Source organism: Centroberyx gerrardi, chromosome 2 (genome assembly GCF_048128805.1).
Source record: "Centroberyx gerrardi isolate f3 chromosome 2, fCenGer3.hap1.cur.20231027, whole genome shotgun sequence".
Lineage (NCBI taxonomy): Eukaryota > Metazoa > Chordata > Actinopteri > Beryciformes > Berycidae > Centroberyx > Centroberyx gerrardi.
Window position 1 is genome coordinate 17,130,206 of NC_135998.1, and position 22,896 is coordinate 17,153,101.

Here is a 22,896-nt window from a genome sequence, read left to right on the forward strand (position 1 = left end):
GTAAGGCCTAGTTGGTGTGCGGCAGGCAGGGGCCAAGAATCAAAAATCAAAATCCTCTTACTGACTCATGACTACCGATGGCAAAGCTCAAGTATGGCTTTTTGTAGCGTGGTGATGCATCTACTCTATCTCCTCTGTCACGATGGCGTTGTCCTTAGGAAAAACAACCTATTGGGTTACATGGGCCGACAACAGTGTCTCAGTTTCATCTCAGTGCAGTCGGGTCCACAGACCGCAGGACTAGTGGCGATGACGGAGGGAGGGCTCTCCCTCTTTCCCCCCCCCCCCTCTGTCTCAGTAGAAGCGCTTGCGCCGGTTCTCACTCCAGTGGCTGTAGACCACCAGGCCGACCACAACGAGGAGGAAACAGCCCAGCAGGGAGAAGAGCACGGTGAAGAAGACGGCTATCCCGCTCATCCCCTCTTCGCCCTCACCCACTGGGAGAGAGACAGGGAGAGAAAGGCAGAGGCAGAAGGGGAGATGATGATTAGAAAAATAAAGAGGAGGGTAGGGGAGAGAGGATAGCGAAGGTGATGAAAGGTAGGGGGAAAAGTGACAGGCAGAGAAAAATAAAGGGAAAGGGTGAAAGAAGAAAAGAGGAGAGAGAGTACAAAGATATGAGAACGGATGGAAAGGTGATGGAACTCTCAGTCATCTGACAGTAGTTGTTTTGCACACTGGTGTGTGTTTGTGTGTGTGTGTGTGTGTGTGTGTGTGTATGTGCGTGTCTTACTTCTGAGTAACTCTAAGTCATCTACACTGGGTATGGTTATTTCCTCTTCCTCCTCCTCCTCCTCCTCCTTTTGACTCCGCAACACAGTCAGTTGGTAGAGTTTCAGGGAAATTACGTCATGATTATCTGTAATTTGACAATTGGAAAAGACTGTTATAAACACACAACACATGGTAATGACAAAAAGTCACATGGCATTTGAAGTGAAAGTGAATATGGTTAATGACTCTCACACATTCAGTGCAATCAAGGCATACAAGATGCAGTTTATTCACTGCTCATGTTCATAGATCAATATTGTTAGTGAAATGTGAGATGTTTTTGTCTCTATGAATGGACAGTTTTTGTTTGTACACAAACTCTGGTCATTAAATATTAAAATTTCTACTTCCAGCGCAACATTTTTGCAATTATAAGGTATCCAATGCATTTACAAATGCTGTGATTCTACTTTTGGTTTTAAGGTTTTAATATCTCACCTGCTGCAAGAAGCAGTGACAGCATGTGTTCTGTTACAGATGCACTTTAACTTGCAGTTAAATCACTTTTGTCTCTCATTCATCATTAATGTGCCATGCATCAACCAGGCTGAGTGATCTAAGCTCCAGAGCATAATGAAACAACAATCAACTTTCAGACAACCTCTTGTTTTGTTTCATTTTGTGATGAAATGTGCGTTACTTTCATTCTGACACTCATTAGACAGCTTTGCTGGTTCTGTAGTTTAATAAATCTTCTTTTAATTGTTTAATGCTGTAATAGTGCTACTTTGACAGCCATGGATGAAAGAAACTTCACATGGTTTAGTTAAATAAAGTAAACCTGACACAGGATTGGGTAGAACAGGGAAGATAACCAGAGAGAGGTGTGTAATGTTGGCACTGATGTTGCACCAAGACAATTATTTGACGTTGCACAAGTGCTTTGTTCTAACTGGGTACACTGCATTTTTTAATCAAGCCATCATGGGTCATGTTTGTTAATGTTGTTTGGCTGGGCCATTCCCAGTGATGAGTGAAGACACCAGCTGCTGCTGGTTGCATTCAAACGACTTGGCAGCCAGTTACTCATATACTGTAGCTGAATACAGTGGAGCAGAATGATAGAATCCCTCCTTTCTAGACCGCGCTTACTTAGGTTTAGCTTACTGAGCTACATTCTACATTCTGCTTTTATGAAAAAATTTTAAAAAGTAATACCCCTCGACTTCAGTAAGATACACAATCTTCCAGCCTACATTCTGTTGGTTAAATGATGATTAATTTCTTGTTACATGCTTTGGCAATATTGTTTGTTTGTGAACTGTCATGCCAATAAAGCACATTGAATTGAATTGAATTAATGCAACAGCCCCCACTACCATGGGAGCTTTTACCTGAGAGGTCTCCAGTGATGGCTGACGCTCCAAAGTAGTAGCCTTGGGGCAGCCGCACCCCGGGGATGTCCAGGCAGTCCCTCCACTCGTGCTGCCCCTCTATATCTATCATCACCTGGCAAACAGAGAGAGCTGCATTGACTTTTATGACAAATGCTTAGCTGCTTTTTGCACTACAGGCCCCACTGTGTCCGTAACCGGTTGGACAGTTGAACACATGAGGAACTTTGTGTGTGCTATGCAGCTTTGCTAGATAAATGAAGCCAGAGATCAGAGTGTGCGTCTCTTACTGTAAGTCTGCGGCGGACGTATCGGATGAAGAGGAAGGTGTCGTGTTTGAGGTTGCGCACCATGGCGTTGCAGCCGCCCAGCTCGGTGGGCCGACCGTCCCGCTCGTGGTCATAGCTGATGCTGCCGTTCCCCACCATGGCCAGTACAAAGGGGAAGATCCTCTTGTGGTCAAAGGACAAAGAGAGAGATAGAGAAAATGTCTGGATTTAAATTAGGCCCTTGGCATACACCATCACAGCGTTGACAGTTGATGATGCTTTTCACTGGCCAAATAACCTTTTCACTGGCCTGCTCCGCCTCTAAGACACTCAGTTCAACCCCCTCAAACCTGGAATCATGCAGAAACATTTTGAAAAGAAGTTCATAGTTACATTGCAATGCCAACCACAGAGATCTCTTATCTAAAATATTGTTTGGCTTTAGTCAATAATTATGATTAATATATTCCTTAACTATGATGAAAAAAGCATGCAATAGCCCCGGTCTAGACCGTTGACACTCCACCAACATTTAAGCAAAAGTGCAGCCATACATCTTTAGGAGAACTACTGGTTATTTCAAAGCCTACACTTAAAAACTGAAGACAATCATGCTTTTATAATTAGGACCCATAGGCTCTGTAATAAAGCGCATAAAGAAATTAAGCTGGCGGACGCTGCTCATTATTTTGAATCTTAAAAACTATAAACGTGCATTTGATTGTTTCATTGTAAGTAACATTCTATTAACATTTAGTTGCATTATATTTGTTGTATTGTTGTAGTACTGCCAGTATTTGAATACTTGCTCTATTATTTTTTTGGTTTTGTAGTAACCTTTTTAAACTTTGTTAATCTGTAGCTATGTGTAACTTACACAGCAGTCTGTGACACAATAATGGTCCTCTGTGATGGCATTATGGGTAACAAAATGGTTTCCCTGGCTGCTCAGACACCATGATGTAACCAGTCCAGCAGCAACCACTAGTTAGCACACAATGACATGGAAATCGAGTCACAGTCACAGTACAGTGACGTTGCAAAGCTCAGAGTGGAGTGTGGGATTGGTGGGCGGTCAGGATAGCATGCTTTGGGACTGACGGAGGGAGTACAAGGAGGGTAGACACGGGTTGGGGTCAACAATATGTGTGTTCTAAAAATGGGTTACCTGTGTGCGAGGAGTGTATCTCTTCTTCTGCGCCTGTCTCCACAGAGTTGCACAAAAGAACACAAAGACAGGCCCTTTACACAAGTCTGCAAGAGCACTTGCCCACGGGTGCTCAGACAACATCTCATGAACATTAAAATTCTGCTTTGTGCGAGTCAAATCTGTACAAGGTGGAAGGCGGTGGGTTCATTGAACAACCCAGTCTGAGAACAAAGAACTGGTTGAGGTGATGATGACCCCGATTTGACGGGATATAGCAAAAATAAACATACACACAAAAGTGCAAGCCTATGCTAGCTGATACTACAAGATAGCAATCGGGAAGTTGGCAGCCTGTTGTTATTTAGAGGCACATGTGAAAATGATTGATATCTGCTGGAGCAGCACATGCACACTGTTCCCAGAAAGTTGGTTAAAAGGAGCACATACCACAATCTCATGAGTTGTATAATTGAAGCACATATATCAACTTTATGTCTAATGCTATGTAATAACTTAAATTTACACCAAACGTGGCAGTAATTATCAGAAAAAAACATTTTCGATTACATTTTAGCACAATTTTGACATGAAGTATTTATTCACAATTGCCTTTGAATGACAAAAGTAAAATAAAAAAAAATATCTGCTAAGAATAAAGCTCAGTTTTTGTCTTTAGTTGTCCTTTAGTTTTTAGTTTCTTAAAGCATTTTGGCTAATCTTAACCAAGAGCGCTAACAAATTTTGATGGAACTGTCTTAATAGAAGACAATACATAAAATAAATAGAATATTTTGTTTCCCAAATTTTTTGTCCATCATGCCTACATTACTTTCATGAAACAACTGAGATGTGAGGAGTCGTACTGCGGCATACCTCTGACTGCTTCTCCTCGTTGGGATATGTGTCCACAAACACACCCAAGCCGGTGAAGTTGTCCACATTTCCAAATACAGGACCTGTAGTGGCACATGATCAAACACTGTTAATTATATATATAACCACGTTTCTTATTAGGTAGCTTATTAGGTATATTTACCTTTCTGCATGCGCTCTTTAGTGTACCAAATGGCCAACCCATCGCCGTTCAGGTTCTTCTTTCCTTGCCCATGAATCTTAAAGTGCACCTGCATCTCCCAGTCCCTAAGATGGCAAGGCTAGACACACAAACAGTTAAATAAAGCGAGTGTAATAGACCGTTTTCAGTGCAATATATCTTAGTTTCAGAGAGGATAAGAAGGAATTGCTGAAATGCTGCAGTTTAACAAATTTTGGGTGGAACTAGCCTGATGACTGGTAGGTTGCTGTTTTGCATCACCAGTCCAGCTTGGATCTGGGTGTTTAGCAGCAAGTACCATCAAAGAGCCCTTGAGCAAGGCACTTAATCCTGATCTGTTCCACTTGAGCCACGCAACTGCGCCCCCTGGCTGTTACTGTAAATACATGAGCTAACTGCCTTGGTTAAATAACGGTTTAAAAAGGTTCCACAGTTTTTGCCTGTCTTTATAAAGGTGTTACAAATACAGCAGTGGCAGATCACAAGAGTTTTGTTTTCACAGTGGTACCAGCGGATCTATACTCACAATGCGGCTCCATACTGCCCCCTGCCTGCTCTGCATGTCAGGTGTGAGGCGCACCTGATCTGTGGTTACCATGGCATCCCCCATCAGTTCCCAGTGGGAGGAGCCTGCGGATCCAACACCTGAGTACACAAATAGCATCATCACGACAAAAGCTGACACAGGACAATACAGCTGAAGAGTTAAGTGAGTCTGAAATCAAGATGGCCTGATGGCACTTGGGTTGCCACTCATGAAGAAGAGAAATTAGAAAAGCACATTTTAGTTTTTAGTGAAGCACACTGTATGATAATATATAGGCTGTAATAACATGATGCCTTGGTTTGACTGAACTGCACTGTATGATAATATATAGGCTGTGATAATATGATGCCTTGGTTTGATTGAACTGCACAGATACAGCAGCAATCATTTGTAGCTTACATGCATCTGAGGAGTAAAGCGTTGAAAGACACACAAATTAAGACAGTTCAGAGGGAAAGCTCAAGCGAATAAATTACTGAATCGCCAAATGTATTATTCTCGAAACGTCTCCCAGTCCCCACTCTGCTTTTCCCCCTCAATACCAGTGTCACTGCACAGAGGTAACGGGCAGGATACCTTGGTAAGGCTTCGACAGGGAATACTCCCGCTTCAGAAACTCCTCCAGCTCGTGGTGATCGTCGTCGGCGAAACATCGGCCCAAAGTCAAAATAAGAAGAGCTGCCGTCCAGTATGATTTGAAAGGCATTGTCTGCCGTGTGAGGATGAAACTAAACAGTGATTTGGATTCCTCGTAATTATTGCTTGTGGCGGCGGCCATCGTACAGGTCGAAACTCCTCCCACAAAACCTTCAGCGTGCTTCCCGTTGGTTCACTGTGTTGCATGGCCTTTCACCGTTTGTTCATCTGTCTGTCAGTCAGAATGCACGCTTTTGATTGGATGGATATTGCTCTTTTGGGTGGTGTGTGTGTGTGTGTGTGTGCGTGTGTGCGTGGGTGGGGGTGATGCATATAGTGAAAATGAATCGATTAAATTATTGATTTGAACTGTTAGCGCTGCAGTCAACTCATCAAATTTCAGGCTAATCCAGTTATTCTGTGGAGAAATAACAGGTAATCTGTGGATGAAATGTCTTAACATTAGTTTCTGGAACATACTTTTTGGCTTGAAATGGCAATCAGCTTGTAGTACAAAATTGGTCAGTATTATTTTGCTTTTTTGCAGTTTGCATTTTGATTTTTTAAAGCAGAAATCTTCTGATTTTGTAATATTGTGATCTGAACCCTTACTGTAGTGAGTATAAACTGGTTTAACTTGAAATGTAACTTTGTTTGCGAAGCAATCTGTGTATGATATGCTGTAAATAAGTGAGACTCCACACTGCTCAAGGCCAATTCGGTAGCATTATTAACACAACTGTAAATGCTGCATCACTGAAAGGGCTTTTGTACTCAAGATGAAGAACTGCTATTGTGCTCAATTTAGGCCTATTCATACTATTCCCATGATGTCACATGCATTTCCTACCAATATGGCGCTTTACAATACACACAGCTCATTGGCTGTGGCTGTCATTTGATTATAATCACCCGTTAATTTATTACAATCACCTGTTATTTTCCTACCAATATGGCTGTGTGGTGATGTAACAGAATACTATGAATTTATTGCATGGGAAACAGAGCAGAGCACAGTCATTTCTGCTTATTGCCATGCAATAAGTAATTTGAATGCATTAACAGTGCATTTTCACTTTAGTTGAAATAAAACCTTTGTTGATATATGCTTTGACAATGACATACAAATCTCAATAATTTTTGATAAAAATCATGTTTGTGAAATTTCTTTTTATAGATTAATTACAAACTGTGCATTACCGCATATCTGACAGGCCACTTTGCTGTATAAATGAATATGCTTAATATAAATTAGCTGACATTAATTCAATCACATCCATCTCTCAATAGTCAAGTCAAGCTTATTTGCATAGCCCTTAATCACAGTAACAGTCTCAAACGCCCATTTATTATGAAATAATAACTGAAAATGACACCGCCCAACCATAGACTCTCAACTGAGGACAAGGAAAAAACTCATTAGGAAAAGAATGCTGCAATACTGTAATGGTAGCTAAGCTTGTCTCCATTAGTTGTGTAATGTTACACTGAGTCAACAAAATGCCTCGTAGCTTAAATGTGAAATAATTTAGGTGGCTAAAGCTGGCATATTGTGCCAATCTGACTATTATGAATTAAGATGTGCCATTGAAAAAAAATGCAATTTTATGTCATCCTGCTTAATTCCCTCTCATAGTTGTTTGAGCTGACAAAACAGAGGAATACCAGACCTAGGGCCTATAACGTTTTGTCAACTGTAAACTTCAAACACGCAAGATTAACATGCATACGATGTGGCCAGGCTGTGCATAAAAGTAACTGTTTCTTTTACATCTATTTTAAGAAGAGCTCCATGCTGTGCTGGTGTTTCACAGTTAGACCATTTCATCTTTTTGATAGAATTGCTATTTTCAACTGCAGTGTTGTTGCTATTTACTATAAGTCCTGGTTTCATGGACTAATGACAGTGTGTGTCTGACTTGAGTGTCAGGTTGTATGTGTGTGTGTGTGTGTCTGTAGACATGTGCATGCGTTCTTGTCTGTGTGTAACGCTGTGATTAGCTTTAAATGGCTGAGATCATCGCTGCTTTTTTTCCAGGCTGAGCAGAAGCTGCAGAATCAAAGGCGTTCCTGGTTGTGCTTGGAGATCCTCCACAGACTGCTGCAGGAAATCACCCAGGATCATCGTGTCAGGAAGCACCATGTCACCATATCCCCTAATTAAAACATGGTACAGTCTCCTTGCCTCCTGCCCAGTGTATGTTGGGATAGTCCCCAGCCCTCTGCAACCCTACTGTACACCCTCAGCCTCATTGATATAATACACTAGAAGAAAACACATACACATGCACCTTTATGGCAAGTTTGTTGTTAGACTAACGTAACATTTGTTTGAATGAAATTTGTCAGATTAGCTTGTATAGCTGCAGGATGTCCGTGTTTGTTTATTGTATGTCTTCTGGGTTTGATTTTCTGACAGAATAGCACATGGATGCAATGCTGCAGCTGACTTGGAAGTCCCGGATGTGGGAGCTTTCCACCAGCACATGACAGCACAAATATTCTCCTATATGTCACATTACACTTTTATTGTGGTATTATGGAGTGCAGTGAAGACAGTGTACCCTCACTGCTTTCACTGCACACTCTCCCTACTGGAGTCCATCCAGTCTTAGTCTTGGACTAGACCAGTGATTCTCAACCTTTTTCATATCAAGGACCCTAATTTAGTCCACATTAGGGCCACAGACCCCCATTTGATGAGATTTTGTCTCTCGAAACCCAAATCTGAGAATATTTTTATTGTTAGATATGATTTTGTCCAGAATTCCATGACGATCTGTATTGTAGGTAGAGAGATAACAGTGAAACTATGATCAGAACAGTCATTCTTCTACATTCTCTAACTTCTTGTAAATTAAATAATGGTGAAGTTTAATAATTCATCAATTTGCTGGGGACCCCCTGGAACCCCCTCAAGGACCCCTGGTGGTCCCCGGACCCCATGTTGAGAACCACTGCATTAGACCACTTGGTCCTGTCATCACATCTCACAGCTTCTACTGCCATTGCTATGCTGGCAACACTCAACTCTACTTTTTTTTTTTCCCATCCAGTGACACTTGGGTCGAGGCATGCATCTCCGCTCACCTTGCTTACATCTCTAGTTGGCTGTTCGCTCATCATGTCAAACTCAGTCTCAACAAGACTGAGCTGCTCTTTCTCTCTGGAAAATCCTGTCCTCTATGACACCTCTCCGTCATGATCAACAAGACCACAGTTATTCCTGTCAAGACCGTGGTGTGACTCTAGAGGACCAAGTTGTGTGAGGTGCACATTGCAGCCACAACCCAATCCTGCAAGTTTACACAATTCATTGGGGAGAGGGTGAAGGGGGGTACTGCTTGAAAAGATAAGTGACTATAGAGTGGGAAGGTCACTCCACCATCTGGAGTGAGAAGAGATAAGATTAGATAAGATAAGATAAGATATACTTGTATTCTCCCCTTAGGGACATTTGTCTTGGACGCCACGCTGTACAAACACACTGTACAAACACAGTACACAGTACAAACGCAACATAGCATCGCAACAAGAAAGAAAACAAGCACAGATCCTGTACAGACCCACGGCGCGTGTGTTCAATTCTATGCACTGAAGCACTACTACACGGTTAAATTACCTAATTCCACTAACGTTACTTAAATACCACAAGATGACGTCACCTACCATTAAAGTTTGTAGGGCAGCAAGACTAGTTGCTGTCTGCAAATCCCTGTTACTAACTGTGGAATGTTAAGTTTCACTTTTGTTTTCACACCGGGAGACTCTGGATTGAGTTCAATGCTGCTGGTCTGCTGTCTGTGCATCTCCAAATTACAGACATGACGTGATGCGACATCAGGCGCATTAGAGATCGATTTAGATCCATTTCTATACACTGTCCAACTTTTGATTTTGTGCCTCTGTATGGGAAACATTGCATCTCACAGTCAAAGACGCCCTCTAGAGGCCATCTAACGAAGCGCATTATCTCACTAGCGTTACCTGACTGAGTGACTGACTGACTGCCTGACCTGAATTTGCCCGTGATGCCCTCGGCTGTGCCGTGAGGAAAAAAAGAAAACACACACACACACACACACACACACACACACACACACACACACACACACACACACACACACACACACAAGCGACAGAACCAGATTGCATATCTCATATTGCACATCCCCATACTGCACAACCCCTATGGCCAACAACCTGTTCTACCTTTTGGCGTTGAGAGACTTGATGGACATAGGCAGGAAAGAATGCTTGTAATGGTTTAGCCTGCACTGAGGAACGCTGCATCTTTTAGCGGAAGGTAAAAGGTGGTACTCGGGGTGGAGAATGTCAGTTGGCTCGGACAATATTTACTCAGCCTGTCTGATAAGAGACTGCTCATAAATCGACTGAAGGGATGAATGCCTTTTAGTGCCTATTATTTAGATCAGGTGGAGTGATGACCAGGCTGCCTTGGGGAAGGGAGAGCCAAGTGGCTGGTGGTGCCAGAGCGCAGAACACAGGCTGGTGTGTGATCCCAGTGACTTACCTGCTGTCACCTCCCCTTCTTTCTTCTGACATCCAAGCCAGGTTTATACATAGGCACTCACAGTACTATAATAGCAGGATAGTTTCATCAGATCATCTGTATTGGTCAGGTGCTGTCATAATGCCTTAGTAGTTTGTTGCTTTTTTTTTGACTAGGTCCATTGCAGTTTATGAGTTTTATTTCATGGTGTAGTTAGTGGTTGTTGAATTGTTGAGTGCATTGTCAAGCTTTTTGTGCGTGCGTGCGTGCTCAGAATGTTTTTGGTGCTCAGAATGTTTTCAGTGAAGTGATGATAGAAAAGAAAGTAATAATATGTGAAACAACAAGTGACAGCTATGCTGCCACCTTGTGTCGAGTTGCGCAGGTGGGAGGTTTACATGAGACAGATAAGTGGTTGGTTTTAGCAGCAGCTGCAGTTGGATGCTCTAGTCAGAGACACCGCCCCCTTCCTGGTGCCTGCTCTTACACAGCTCAGTGAGCTCACACCGACTTTCTGTGCGGCAACGGGGGATGGAGTAGAGGACATGGATCCCATGGAAGAAAAACCGACCAAAACGGTCGACATTTATCGTGATACATGGGTCCGCTTCCTAGGTACGTACTGTAAAATCTGTCATTCTGTAGGTTCAAACCACGCCTCCCCTGACTGTCAGTACCTACTGTAACAGAAAAGAACAAGAGACACGACACAACCGTCATGACCCTGGGTCTTCGCTTCTTGCTAGCTAGCCAGTTAGCATAACTGGCTAACCAGTTTGTCTCGCCAGTAAAAGATCTATATATAGCAAACTTGACTCTTGAAGGACATTTTGTAATCATTGGACGTTATGGACGAACTCCAGGATTGCGCAACAATATTGTTGTTCATACCCTGTTTCATTTGCGTAGCTATCCAGTTAGTTAACTGTTACCTATGTAGCTCAGCTCTGCCATAGAGGAGGTAAGTTTAGCAAGTTGAGACAGAGTGCAAATGTGATTTGGACAGTGACTCATTCAACCACACAGAAACGCCCGTAGTTAAAGCATGAACAGTATTGAATTGACACACTATGGTAACCGGTTGTCAGATACAACTATCGATATGCCCCTACCTTTTGTCCTAGGTGCCCTTTTGAGATGGAAACACCAAGATAAGAGTTTCTAAAGGGGCATTGCTAACACTTATCATCTGGGGAGCTATAAGCTAAAAGGGGCATATAACCAGTCTGAAGGGCATTTATACCGCAGTAATTCCTCTAGGTTATATTCACCTCTGGCGCACGTATTATTGCATTGGTCAGCAGTGAGCATTTAAAGGCATATGAATGTTTTCTTCTCCTCCATAAATCACAAGACTTGCTTCCATCTCTATCCAATGTTTACAGATAAAATATCTGTACCTCCTTTGGATGAAAAAGAAAAACTGCCAAAATCGTGAGAGATGCCAAACTGTAACAGGATTTCAATCACTGAATGCCAATGTTAAATATTTTGTATAGACTAAACCAAGTGACATAATCCATGAATATTAATACTGTTTGCTTGCTTATCTTTTAGCGGAACATAATTTTAGTTGCTAGAAAATGGAAGTGGAAACTATATCTTGCTAAACAAATAAACTACTTTGGTACGGTCCTATTTTATATTTCAGAGTTGTTACATTTCATTTGCATTTATTTTTATACCTGTAATTTTTTAGATTAGACAGTAACATGGGGCAGGAGGAAGAAAGAGAGCTAGATATTAAAAGCAATTTTGAACAGCTGGGTTTTAATGGATGTTTTGAAAGTGGGGAGTGAAGTAGGGTCATGGATGTGTTTACGGAGGGAGTTCCATAATCTGTGAGAGGTCAGAAATGCACATATGGCATTCTCCCTTGAAAGGATGCCCCTCTACAAAACTCAGCAGAAATTCATTTTTTCCCAGGGGTGCACTGCATGCCCTCAGGCCCCCCTAGCATGTTTCTGGAGAAATGCCGTTTTAAAGATTATTTTTAATGGCATTTCTGCTTTATTAGACAGTTCAACCTAGCCTCAATGTCACAGCTCCATTGTCCAGCTTCCCATGTACTGAGCATGTTTGGAAGCATCTATTTGTGTGAACAAGTCTTCTCTGTGACAAAGACCAACAAATTAACCCACAGATTCCTTCTCTTCTTTCTCTTGCACACCTGGTGCAGTTATGGGCTACACACTTTAATGCTAGCCCTGCTCAGGTAGATCTGTTTCTACTGCTCAACCAATCAGCATTAAGCCCTTAATTGAATCAGGCGTGCAAGAGTAGAGCTGGAACAAAAAGTTGCAGGACAGGGGATAGGCCTAGTTGAGGATTCGATTGGGAAACACTAAGACTTGCATCAAAGCCCATGTGGTGTGAGCAAATATGTCAGAGGACAATCTCTACAGACTTATGGCGAAATACCATGCAATCATAGATGTGTAATATTTTGCTTGAGTAAATGCCATGCAGGCTACACAGCCAGCATCACTCAGTATGAGGTGAGGGAGTGCTGTTTGACTGACTGATAGACTGACTGACCTGAATTTGGCTCCTGATGAACACGTGTTGTGGGATTATAACTCACCTCCTCACACAAGTTTATTCTAATTCCATTATTCAGTTAGTTTGCATTATGATAGTTTCACATCACCTCTTCTGTATACATATTTGTCTTCTCTCTACAGATGGAGGACTCAAAGTGATCAAGTTTCAAATTCTACTGTTACTAGCTTTAAGCAGCCTGTATGTTAGTTAGCTCTATCGGGCATTCAAAAACATGGTCAAAGTTCATTAGTTTGCTTTGTTCAATTAAAAGGTAATATATCAAATGTCCAGCCCTAGATGATATTCTAATTTCTCAGTGTGGCCCTCACTGAGATTGACCTTGACATTTCTGACTACATCTTTCGGTTGTTTGAGGTAGTTTCAATTGAGCAGTAATGGGTTATTTGTCTGTGTAGCAGTCTTGTTCAAAAATATGATCTGCTTTTGTAGGCTCCCGCTACAGCAGCATTTGTGTTGAAGTGCTAATGCTGGACTTCAAAATCTGGTAATCTGACAGAGACTTGCTAAATTAGTTTCGAGAATGAAATTGTGCTTTTTAGTGACTGTTTTCTTTATACACTGTAGTTTTCTATATACTCAGAGAGGAGGGCATTGTATCAGAACCCTTTTTTTTTTTTAATTGTGTTTTTATTTGGGATTTGAAAGCAGATATACATGAACAGATAAATACATAAACATCCCATTTTTGACAAGCTGATTTTTTGTTGCTCCTTGTCAAGATGTCTCTTGGGTTTCAGTTGACAGACTTTAGACCCAACTTGCCTTAGTACATAGAAGTGATTTAACAGTGACATCTTAAACTGTTCAGGCTACTGTACTTGGTGCCAGATGTTTGTCTATCCACAAGCAGCCAGCTAAATGGCCTTGAGAGTGTATGTCAGAGTTTTGGTAGCAGTGTATATGCTAATTGTTCTTTGATAACATTTGAGTAGAGGCATGATTGCCTGCTTGTGTCGTCCTTCTAGGCAGAGTGCTATATGCATTTGTGTGTAGGACTGCATTAACATTTGCAAGGAGATTTGGTAGCTCAGGTCACTTTCAAAATCCATGTTGCTGCTAAATAAAACAGCACAGCTGGCCAGCTGTAGGTCAGAAACTGATAGGACTGTTCAGCAGACAGGTCCTCTCCTACAGTAAATCTTTCTATGTTTCTCTTTCTGGCTGCCTGCCTTTGTTATTGGAGTCATTTTACTCTCTGACACTCTCTCTCTCTCAGTCTCCACCAGTCCTTCACACTTTGCCCTTGCCCTGTTCTCTCTTTATCCCTCCATGTCTCCCTATGTCCTCTCTCTCTCTCTCTCTCTCACATACACACACCTTCATACCTTGCTCAGCATAGTGCAGGATGTGAATCACAGAAGGCGATCAGCCCATGCCTAATTCATGGAATATCATTATGAAGTCACTGCCTTGCTGGAAGATAATCTTATCTAGACTACCTTTGTTATCATGCTTGATTATACCAATACAGCTCTTATCACCCTAGACTCACAAGGGCTTCTGGAGCTACCAGAAGATAACTTTTATGTTATTTTCACCACTAGTCTAAACTCAGCAGCTTAGATCAGAAAGTGGCTCCCTGAAAATTGTGTACTCTGGCAAGCTTGTCAGTCTCAAGGCCATTTAGTGTCTCACTGGGGCTAATCCTGTGCATACATCCTCACAGATGCTCCCACAAACTCCACCACTGACGGACACATAGAGCCCAGCACTACTGAGCACCTAATGACACAGTGGGAGATTTGAATAATGCAGGCCTTTCCAAACTTAAGAAAGAAAAAAAACATGCATATCAAGTTCAAGTTCGTTTATTCATATAGCCCTTTATCACATGCATGTTGTCTCTGACATGCAAAATAGATACATTTGGTCTTTTGATAATGCACTCAGTTGTAATTTCTAGATGAAATTTGAACAGAAATCTATAATCTTAGTCTGCTAAAGTTCCTTACTGAATCTTAATTTGATTGCCTCAACTAGAGAATAAATATAGAAGCCCATAGTTAATAAGCAAAGTTTCTTAGGTAGATAGATTCATCATTCTCAAACCATTGCATTGCTTACATTACCTTGCCTTCCACGCTACTGTTATGAGTTCCAACGATTTCCTAATTACTATATTCAGACGAAGACCATTATTGAGGAGATAAATTGTCACCAAACTATGTGTCACAGGCTGTGACGTATGTAGATTTCTCTGAACATGTAGCACAGTAAAGTGCAGTGTGTCCACAATAGGCATCATTTTGTCCTATCCCAACAATAGAGATTGCTCCATGGCAGTTCTGTCGTCATTGAACTAAAGATAATGTCTCTCATGGGACTGGAGTTAATTTTACAACTGTTCTGTGATTTACATGTGCTGTGTTGTATGGCCACACGGGACACAGCCGACTCTAGAGATGTTGCTAATGACGGACCAAGGGCGTATTAGTCATCCAGACCTTTTAGAGTGGACAGTGCATATTATGTCAAATGTTGCTGGCCATTTTCACTGATAGAATGTGTTTATTAGCCACTCGTATGTATCAGGGTACATGCGCTGGAATTTGGGGAATGTAATGTAAAAAGTACAGAGACACTACAATTTCACATTAAAAAATACAGCTGCCCTGGGAATGTTCTTAGAGGTGGAATCACTTAAAAACAGCTTGTGAATATTTAATGCACTGCCCCATTGCTTGGAATGGTTCCGCAACTCAATTATTATTCCAATATATAATGATTTTCCTTGGGGACCTTAGGCTTAGCTTCTGTCAGGGGGGGAGCTAACCTAGGCTATGATGCATTTAGAGGTCTTTCACAATGGACTAAACAGATAAAAGTCTTTGCATTATGTGTTTGCCTGCAGGCTATGCCAATGAGGTGGGGGAGGCTTTCCGCGCCCTGGTGCCGGTGAGCATGGTATGGACCAGCTATGCTGTGGCCACCGCCTATGTTACTGCTGACGCTGTGGACAAAGGGAAGAAAGCAGCTTTGGTAAGATATTGCCTTTTGTATGCAAGAGCCATGTTATTCTGATTAATTACCATGTTGGTCACGCCTTACATTAAGTTGCACTGGAACAATCAGGTCCATTACAGTTAAAACAAGCACAGATCCTGTACAGGCCCACAGCGCATGTGTTCATTTCAATTCAATGTGATGCATTGAAGCATTGTGACATGGTTATCGGTTAAATTACCTAGTTCAACTAACGTTACTTAAATACCACAAGGTAATAACATTACCTACCGTTTGTAAAAGTTAAAGTGTTAAAGTTTGTAGGGCAGCAGAAGACGTCTACGAAGGCGAGTCTTCTCATAATCGGTATATATTCTTAAGAGTCTTGTTAGGGTAATATATCCTGCAGTGTTTCCCCTAGGATGGAGTTGTAGCAGCGGACATTTTTTTTTTGCACAAATTTTTTTTTTGTGTGCTCGCAAAGCGCACAAAAACAAGCGCGAATTCGCAATAGCTGCGACCACGTACGCGCATGCATACACGCGTGGGGAAATTTTTGTGGACCAACCAACCGACCGACCGACCGAGCGAGCTATAGAGCTGCTGGTCGCAGCTAAAAAATCTGGCAGTTGTCTTTGAGATTGACAGCTTTCGCGCATCACGGTGGCCCTCGCGCATAGTAAGGCCCGCCTCCAGGAGGATCGGTGCATGTGGAATACCTACTATCTTTGTATCAAGATGGATCTTCCAAATGTTGTTTATTTCACAGATATGTGTTTCCTTGCGTATTCCTATCAAATGATTGCGTTTGCTGTAACGTTACTGTGCGATACTCACGTGAAGTTGATCTACCCGGTGCTTGTTGTTATAATCGTTGTGCTGACATTATCAGGTAAGCGCAAAGTTTCTTGTTTATATACTTTACTCACAGGTGTGTTGACCTGGATATGAAGCGTCCGTAGCGCAAAATAATATAACGTTAGTTTCTAAAGAGATAAGACAGAGCCCTCTCCTCTCCTCTCCTCTCCTCTCCTCTCCTCTCCTCTCCTCTCCTCTCGTAAAAAAAAAAAAAATTCATGCAGCGGCGGTCATATTTCAGCAGCGGCGTAACACCGCTGCTAGGTGCATATAGGGGAAACACTGTCCTGCAGGCTGTAGACTTTCTTGTCCAACAGAGGACTGATCTGAGGTTGTGTTGTCAGCCCCGGGAAACACAAGTTATTGTTTACAAATCCTGTTACTAACAAATTGTGGAATTTAAGTTTCACTTTTGTTTTCACAACAGGAGCCTCTGTTGGATTAAGTACAGTGCTCTAAAGAGCCTGATGAGCACATCAGGCTCTTTAGAGATCAATTTAGATCAATTTCTATACATTGACCAACTTTTTAGCCCCGCGACAGCAGGGGCTGTATGGATCGCATTGTCAGTCGGTCAGTCGCTCTGTGCACCACTTTTTGTCACGTGGCTGAAAGTGCCGCAGGGAGTTAGATTGCCCCTGGCTACTGAAAAATGACTTGCTAAATTGGAAAATTTTGGATGTTGAGGCTACATGTTAAACATAGGCTAGGCTCTACCTCATAAAGCAGTCTTTTCATGTTTGTGTCAAGGTACATTGTTTTTTTGTTGTTCATGAGTCAGGTCAGGCAGGTGGAAGTGAGATACTTCACATTTCTGTACCTGGGCACTATCAAACTTCACAGTGTGGTTAAAAAAAAAAACAAATTGTGTCTGTTCTTTATTAATTAGCATATCTAATAAATACAATGAAGTAAAACATGTAAGCTATTACTGTAAACTTCTGTAAATCTTCACATACAGCCAGTATGTGAAGATTTACAGAAGTTTACAGTTATATTTTGTCACCACAAGAGGACTATGGGAGTCCTCTTGTGGTGACAAAATATAACTGTAAACTTCTGGTGCATATAGGGGAAACACTGTCCTGCAGGCTGTAGACTTTCTTGTCCAACAGAGGACTGATCTGAGGTTGTGTTGTCAGCCCCGGGAAACACAAGTTATTGTTTACAAATCCTGTTACTAACAAATTGTGGAATTTAAGTTTCACTTTTGTTTTCACAACAGGAGCCTCTGTTGGATTAAGTACAGTGCTCTAAAGAGCCTGATGAGCACATCAGGCTCTTTAGAGATCAATTTAGATCAATTTCTATACATTGACCAACTTTTTAGCCCCGCGACAGCAGGGGCTGTATGGATCGCATTGTCAGTCGGTCAGTCGCTCTGTGCACCACTTTTTGTCACGTGGCTGAAAGTGCCGCAGGGAGTTAGATTGCCCCTGGCTACTGAAAAATGACTTGCTAAATTGGAAAATTTTGGATGTTGAGGCTACATGTTAAACATAGGCTAGGCTCTACCTCATAAAGCAGTCTTTTCATGTTTGTGTCAAGGTACATTGTTTTTTTGTTGTTCATGAGTCAGGTCAGGCAGGTGGAAGTGAGATACTTCACATTTCTGTACCTGGGCACTATCAAACTTCACAGTGTGGTTAAAAAAAAAAAACAAATTGTGTCTGTTCTTTATTAATTAGCATATCTAATAAATACAATGAAGTAAAACATGTAAGCTATTACTGTAAACTTCTGTAAATCTTCACATACAGCCAGTATGTGAAGATTTACAGAAGTTTACAGTTATATTTTGTCACCACAAGAGGACTCCCATAGTCCTCTTGTGGTGACATTGCACAACAAAAGAACATACTTCTGGGTTCTTCTTTTATTAGTTTGCACAGACTGCTGTGTGTGACTGCAGTCATATATGGCAATATATACAGCTAAATCTTTTTATGATCGTAACATTTTATAATATATTGCATTGTTTGTACAAGCAGTGCTTCTATGCATGTATGGCAAGTTACAGAAAAAAACACCAAGCAATGTCACAGAACAACCACTGTGCTTTATTTTAACCAAAAGCACCATACATTCAACATGAATATTAATAACTTAAATAAGTAAATAAACATTCAACTCTGCAGTGAGAGCAAACAGCAAAATAAATGTCAAGAACTTGGATGAAACTGCAGTGATGTTCTTACAAAAATCACTGAGATTCTGTGCCAAGTTACTTGTGTTACCACACTTGACTTGCACAGCTTTGTAGCAACGTTTGTGCGGGAGTTTTGATACGTCGGTTGGCAGTCCGTCTTTGTTGGCTCAATAAGATAAATAGTTACATATTTTGCTCTCGGCACCAGTTTTGTCAACCAGTTTAGGTGGACTCAGATTCAGTTCAAGACGTCGTGGACTTTTTGACACTGTTCCCAAGTTTTCAGCTGACTGAGCAGATTGTGGTTCCAATCCTCCTCCTTCTTCCTCTTTTAACTTTTCCAGTCCACATGCCATTAGCATGTATACACTCTCTTTGACCCTGAAGTGGAATTTCAGCATGCAGAACAAATTTGGTCAAAGTATCAAATGGTTATGACATTAAATGTCAAATTCAATGTCTCATAATGGTGTCAGTGTAGTCTGAAATTTCAGTTATGATAACATCGCTATTAATTCGGTCTATATGTCATTTCCACAAATGTGCAAGTGTGCAAGACAAGTGGTCATTTGTTCTCAGTGCAATGACACTCTGAAAGAAACTCAATGAAGGGACAGCAGACCCATATGTTTAGTGTGGTGTCCCAGTAGCACAGGATTGTTATTTACTGATATAGTCTGTTAAGGTGAGCAGTATCCCTATTGTACTTTGTCCTGTGTTTTATATCAGGAGACCTATTTGCTGTAACTGTTATTGCCATGTTTTCTCATTTTACATCTCTGCCCCAAGGCCCATGGGGACAACTCAGGGAAGACAACACGGGTAGCGGTAGCAGTCGTGGACACCTTTGTATGGCAGGCCCTGGCCTCTGTGATCATCCCCGGCTTCACCATCAACCGTGTGTGTGCTGCCTCACTCTACCTGCTGGGCAGAACCACCAGATGGCCCCTGCCTGTCCGCAAGTGGACCACCACAGCTATCGGCCTCTCCACCATCCCCTTCATCATCACTCCCATAGACAGGTCAGCATGAGTGTATTTATGTTTGTATGCGTTTCTGTGTGTGTGTTGGATGATTACATGTGTACACGGATGAACAATGCTAAATGTGTGTGTGTGTGTGTGTGTGTGTGTGTGTGTGTGTGTATATAACCAGTTCTTTCTAAAGTTCTGCGTGCTCCTCCAGTGATTCTGGACCAACATAACACTGCCTCATGTCCTGAGCAAACACTAAAGTTGTGCACTACTAATGTATGGATGACATATTTTGTCATATATAGCTTCTGATTTGTAGGCATATAGCCAAATCAAATAGGTTTATATTTTGGGGGGAACCAAGTGGTCAGATGAAATGAGCACCCCCTGCAGGCAACTGGATTTCTGAGTTTCCTGGAGCAAATGTGTTAGTCAAGATAGTATTGGGTTTCTGTTGCTAGAAGATAGATTCTCCTGTTTTCTCGCGAGAGCACAGCTATATACCGGCTCAAATAAATATAGCTCTGAAACATACTGGTCTTCCTCAAAGTCAGAGCCTAAAAGAAATCTGGCCAGGAATATGGAAGTTGATTGGAAGTTGATTTAATCACATTTTCCGTATTATGGAATTAGCAACTTCATAAATACGCAAATTACAATGTATAGATTTGTTAGACCAGCCATCCCTCTTTGGAGAAGTTAAAAGGTCTATTTCCCTGCTTTTGAGAGGAGCTGCTACTTGATCCTTGTCTGAGTCTGGGTAAGTAGGAAAAATAGCCAGATTCCCCAAAAAACAAACTATCCCTTTAAGTACAAGAACCCTGTGGGAATGCCTGTCTTTTTGCCTGTGGTTTCAAGAGTGCAGTTACTTTCACATTTTGTTAATTTAAGGGCAGCTAAGTATTCTGAAATTTTTTTTCTGGAACTCTCACAAAATTTACAATATTGGTATTCGCACGTTTAATCTTCAGGTGGCACAACAGGGTGCTGGTGTTACCACCCCTGACAATGACAGTTGCACAAAAAAACATTCAAATCAGGATGCCCTAAACAAAGACAACAAATGACGCTTGTTTTCATCATAGACAGCATACAAATTTATGCAGCTCTTCTTGCCATTATTTTAACGTATTGTTGTAAAAATATAACTGTAAATCTTCTTGTATGCAAATGATTGTGATGACATTGTACAACAAAAGAACATAGGCTACTTCTGGGTTCTTCATTTAGTAGTTGGCACAGACTGCTGTGTGTGTGACTGCAGTCATATATGGCAATATATGCATATCTTTATATCTTTTATTTTAATATATACATATCTTTTTATGAAAAGGAAATCTTAGTATGTGTCCGCCCTCAGGATGTTTCCCCTCTCTGTACCCTATAGGTCAGTGGATTTCCTGCTGGATTCGAGCCTTCGGAAGGTCTACAATGAGGGAGAGAAGCACAAATAAGGAGGGACCATGCAGGACAGGTTAGCCCTTCCCAGGAAGGACCCCCACTCCGTCTACCCAGACCTGCGCCGATTAACCACCACTGTGAAGCATAAAGCATAACGGAGGATTTCAGGAAGCAAGATTACACAGTTAGTCAAGTGGGAAAAAGAAATCTACAATTATTCCAATATTAGTACAGAAGTTGTGAAATAACTGGGAGTATAGTTTTTTAGAAATTCCTTTCAGTCATACAGGAGAAGTCTGTGGACAAAAATTTAGTAACAACAAGTAACAAATCAAAGTCAACCTGTTAACAGTGAAATCCTGCTTCTTGAAACGTCCCCCCGGGGATACTTAACTTTAACCTCTCAGGGCAATCTGGGTAGCGTTGTTTAAATAGGAATGTAAGGTCATTGCAAATGTAGAAATATTCCACTTGAGTTGGTGGCAGGAGTAATAATTTCAGCTGTAGATTGTCTATGTTGTGCATTCTCAATATGCTGTATATTCTTGCGACCACCTGTAAGGAGAATGCCCCCAAGGTTGCCCTCATTGGCTAGAGTTGTGAGCCACTTCTCTGGCCTGCAGAGCCTCACCTCATGTCCAGATCTCAAGCAGACAGAGAATAAATGTAACTCACACTTGCTGCGTTTATTAGCCATATTCTGCGATACTGTAATGACAGGCCACAAAAGTTTGCCAGTTTTTTTTTTATTTCTGCTTGTAAACAAAAGTATCTGTTACTTAGAATAGATGTTTAAGAGGATCCTCTGATGCACTTTTTCCATTCTTTCATTCTACCTTTGTGTTGGTCATGGGAGCCAGTGAGGTTTGCACTGAGAGCAATTTTACACCATGGTGCTCAAATACTTAAATATATATGATTCTATATATATGAGTCTCTTGCACAACGATTACTTGTTATAACATCAAGGATTATTTTAATGTAATGTACAGTGAGCTCCACAAATATTTGGATGATGATGCACCGTCCATCTGCTTTATTTTGGATGTATTGTACATGGATGTAAGTAACTATACTCTTTTGTACATGGTCCTCCCACTTCAGGGTGCCCTAAGTATTTGGACAGATAAAGACTATATTCAATAAAGTAAAATTCTTTTTTAGTTTGGAGTCAAACATTCATACTGTACAATAACTTCTAGGTGTCTGAAACTGATATACATTACCAGACTCTTAATTTTTTTTTTTAGATGATCTTTCCAGCATCAAGAATCAAGCTGTCTTGACTCCAAATTACTGAGACAGTATGTAGTACATGGTTGAGGTAAATTAGAATTGGAAAATAGTTTTGCCCGTCAGGCTTTGAAGTATCATGCTCCTCCCACAGAGTGTCAAGCTTTGGATGTACAAATTGAACAGTTTTTGTCCTCCTTGCTAATTATTGAGTAGAGAGTCAGTTTCACATCTAAAGTAATAGATTCCAGAGCCGTAAATGTTGTGTGCACTGTCCAAATGCTTGTGGAGGTCACTGTATTGCCTATGCACAAAATGGTTTAATGGATTCATTTAGAAATATACAGATATGCACAGATATGAACCAAGGAGTAGCCTATACTGTATGTTGTACTGAACTATGCAAGGGGAACAAGTCATCTTGTACATACTGTATGTGGGACTTGCAAATTACATGGATTGTTCACCCAATTCAAAATAAGGTATATGGTTACAT

General features: G+C 41.3%; 2 protein-coding genes across 2 annotated transcripts; one reads left to right on the top strand and one right to left on the bottom strand.

Annotated features, from left to right (window-relative positions):
- Positions 1-260: 260 nt before the first annotated feature.
- lman2la (lectin, mannose-binding 2-like a) lies at positions 261-5,908 on the bottom strand. The gene is made up of 9 exons (XM_071905969.2): positions 5,705-5,908; positions 5,108-5,226; positions 4,564-4,681; positions 4,401-4,483; positions 3,546-3,578; positions 2,399-2,560; positions 2,109-2,223; positions 734-859; positions 261-437 (listed from the first exon to the last, which is right to left on the bottom strand). The coding sequence occupies exons 1-9, from the start codon at positions 5,904-5,906 to the stop codon at positions 295-297; spliced, it is 1,101 nt and encodes a 366-aa protein (XP_071762070.1). The 5' UTR covers positions 5,907-5,908; the 3' UTR covers positions 261-294.
- Positions 5,909-10,772: 4,864 nt separating this feature from the next.
- Positions 10,773-21,395, top strand: mtfp1 (mitochondrial fission process 1). Its single transcript, XM_071905979.1, has 4 exons — positions 10,773-10,892; positions 15,694-15,821; positions 19,582-19,814; positions 21,154-21,395. The coding sequence occupies exons 1-4, from the start codon at positions 10,823-10,825 to the stop codon at positions 21,218-21,220; spliced, it is 498 nt and encodes a 165-aa protein (XP_071762080.1). The 5' UTR covers positions 10,773-10,822; the 3' UTR covers positions 21,221-21,395.
- Positions 21,396-22,896: the final 1,501 nt, after the last annotated feature.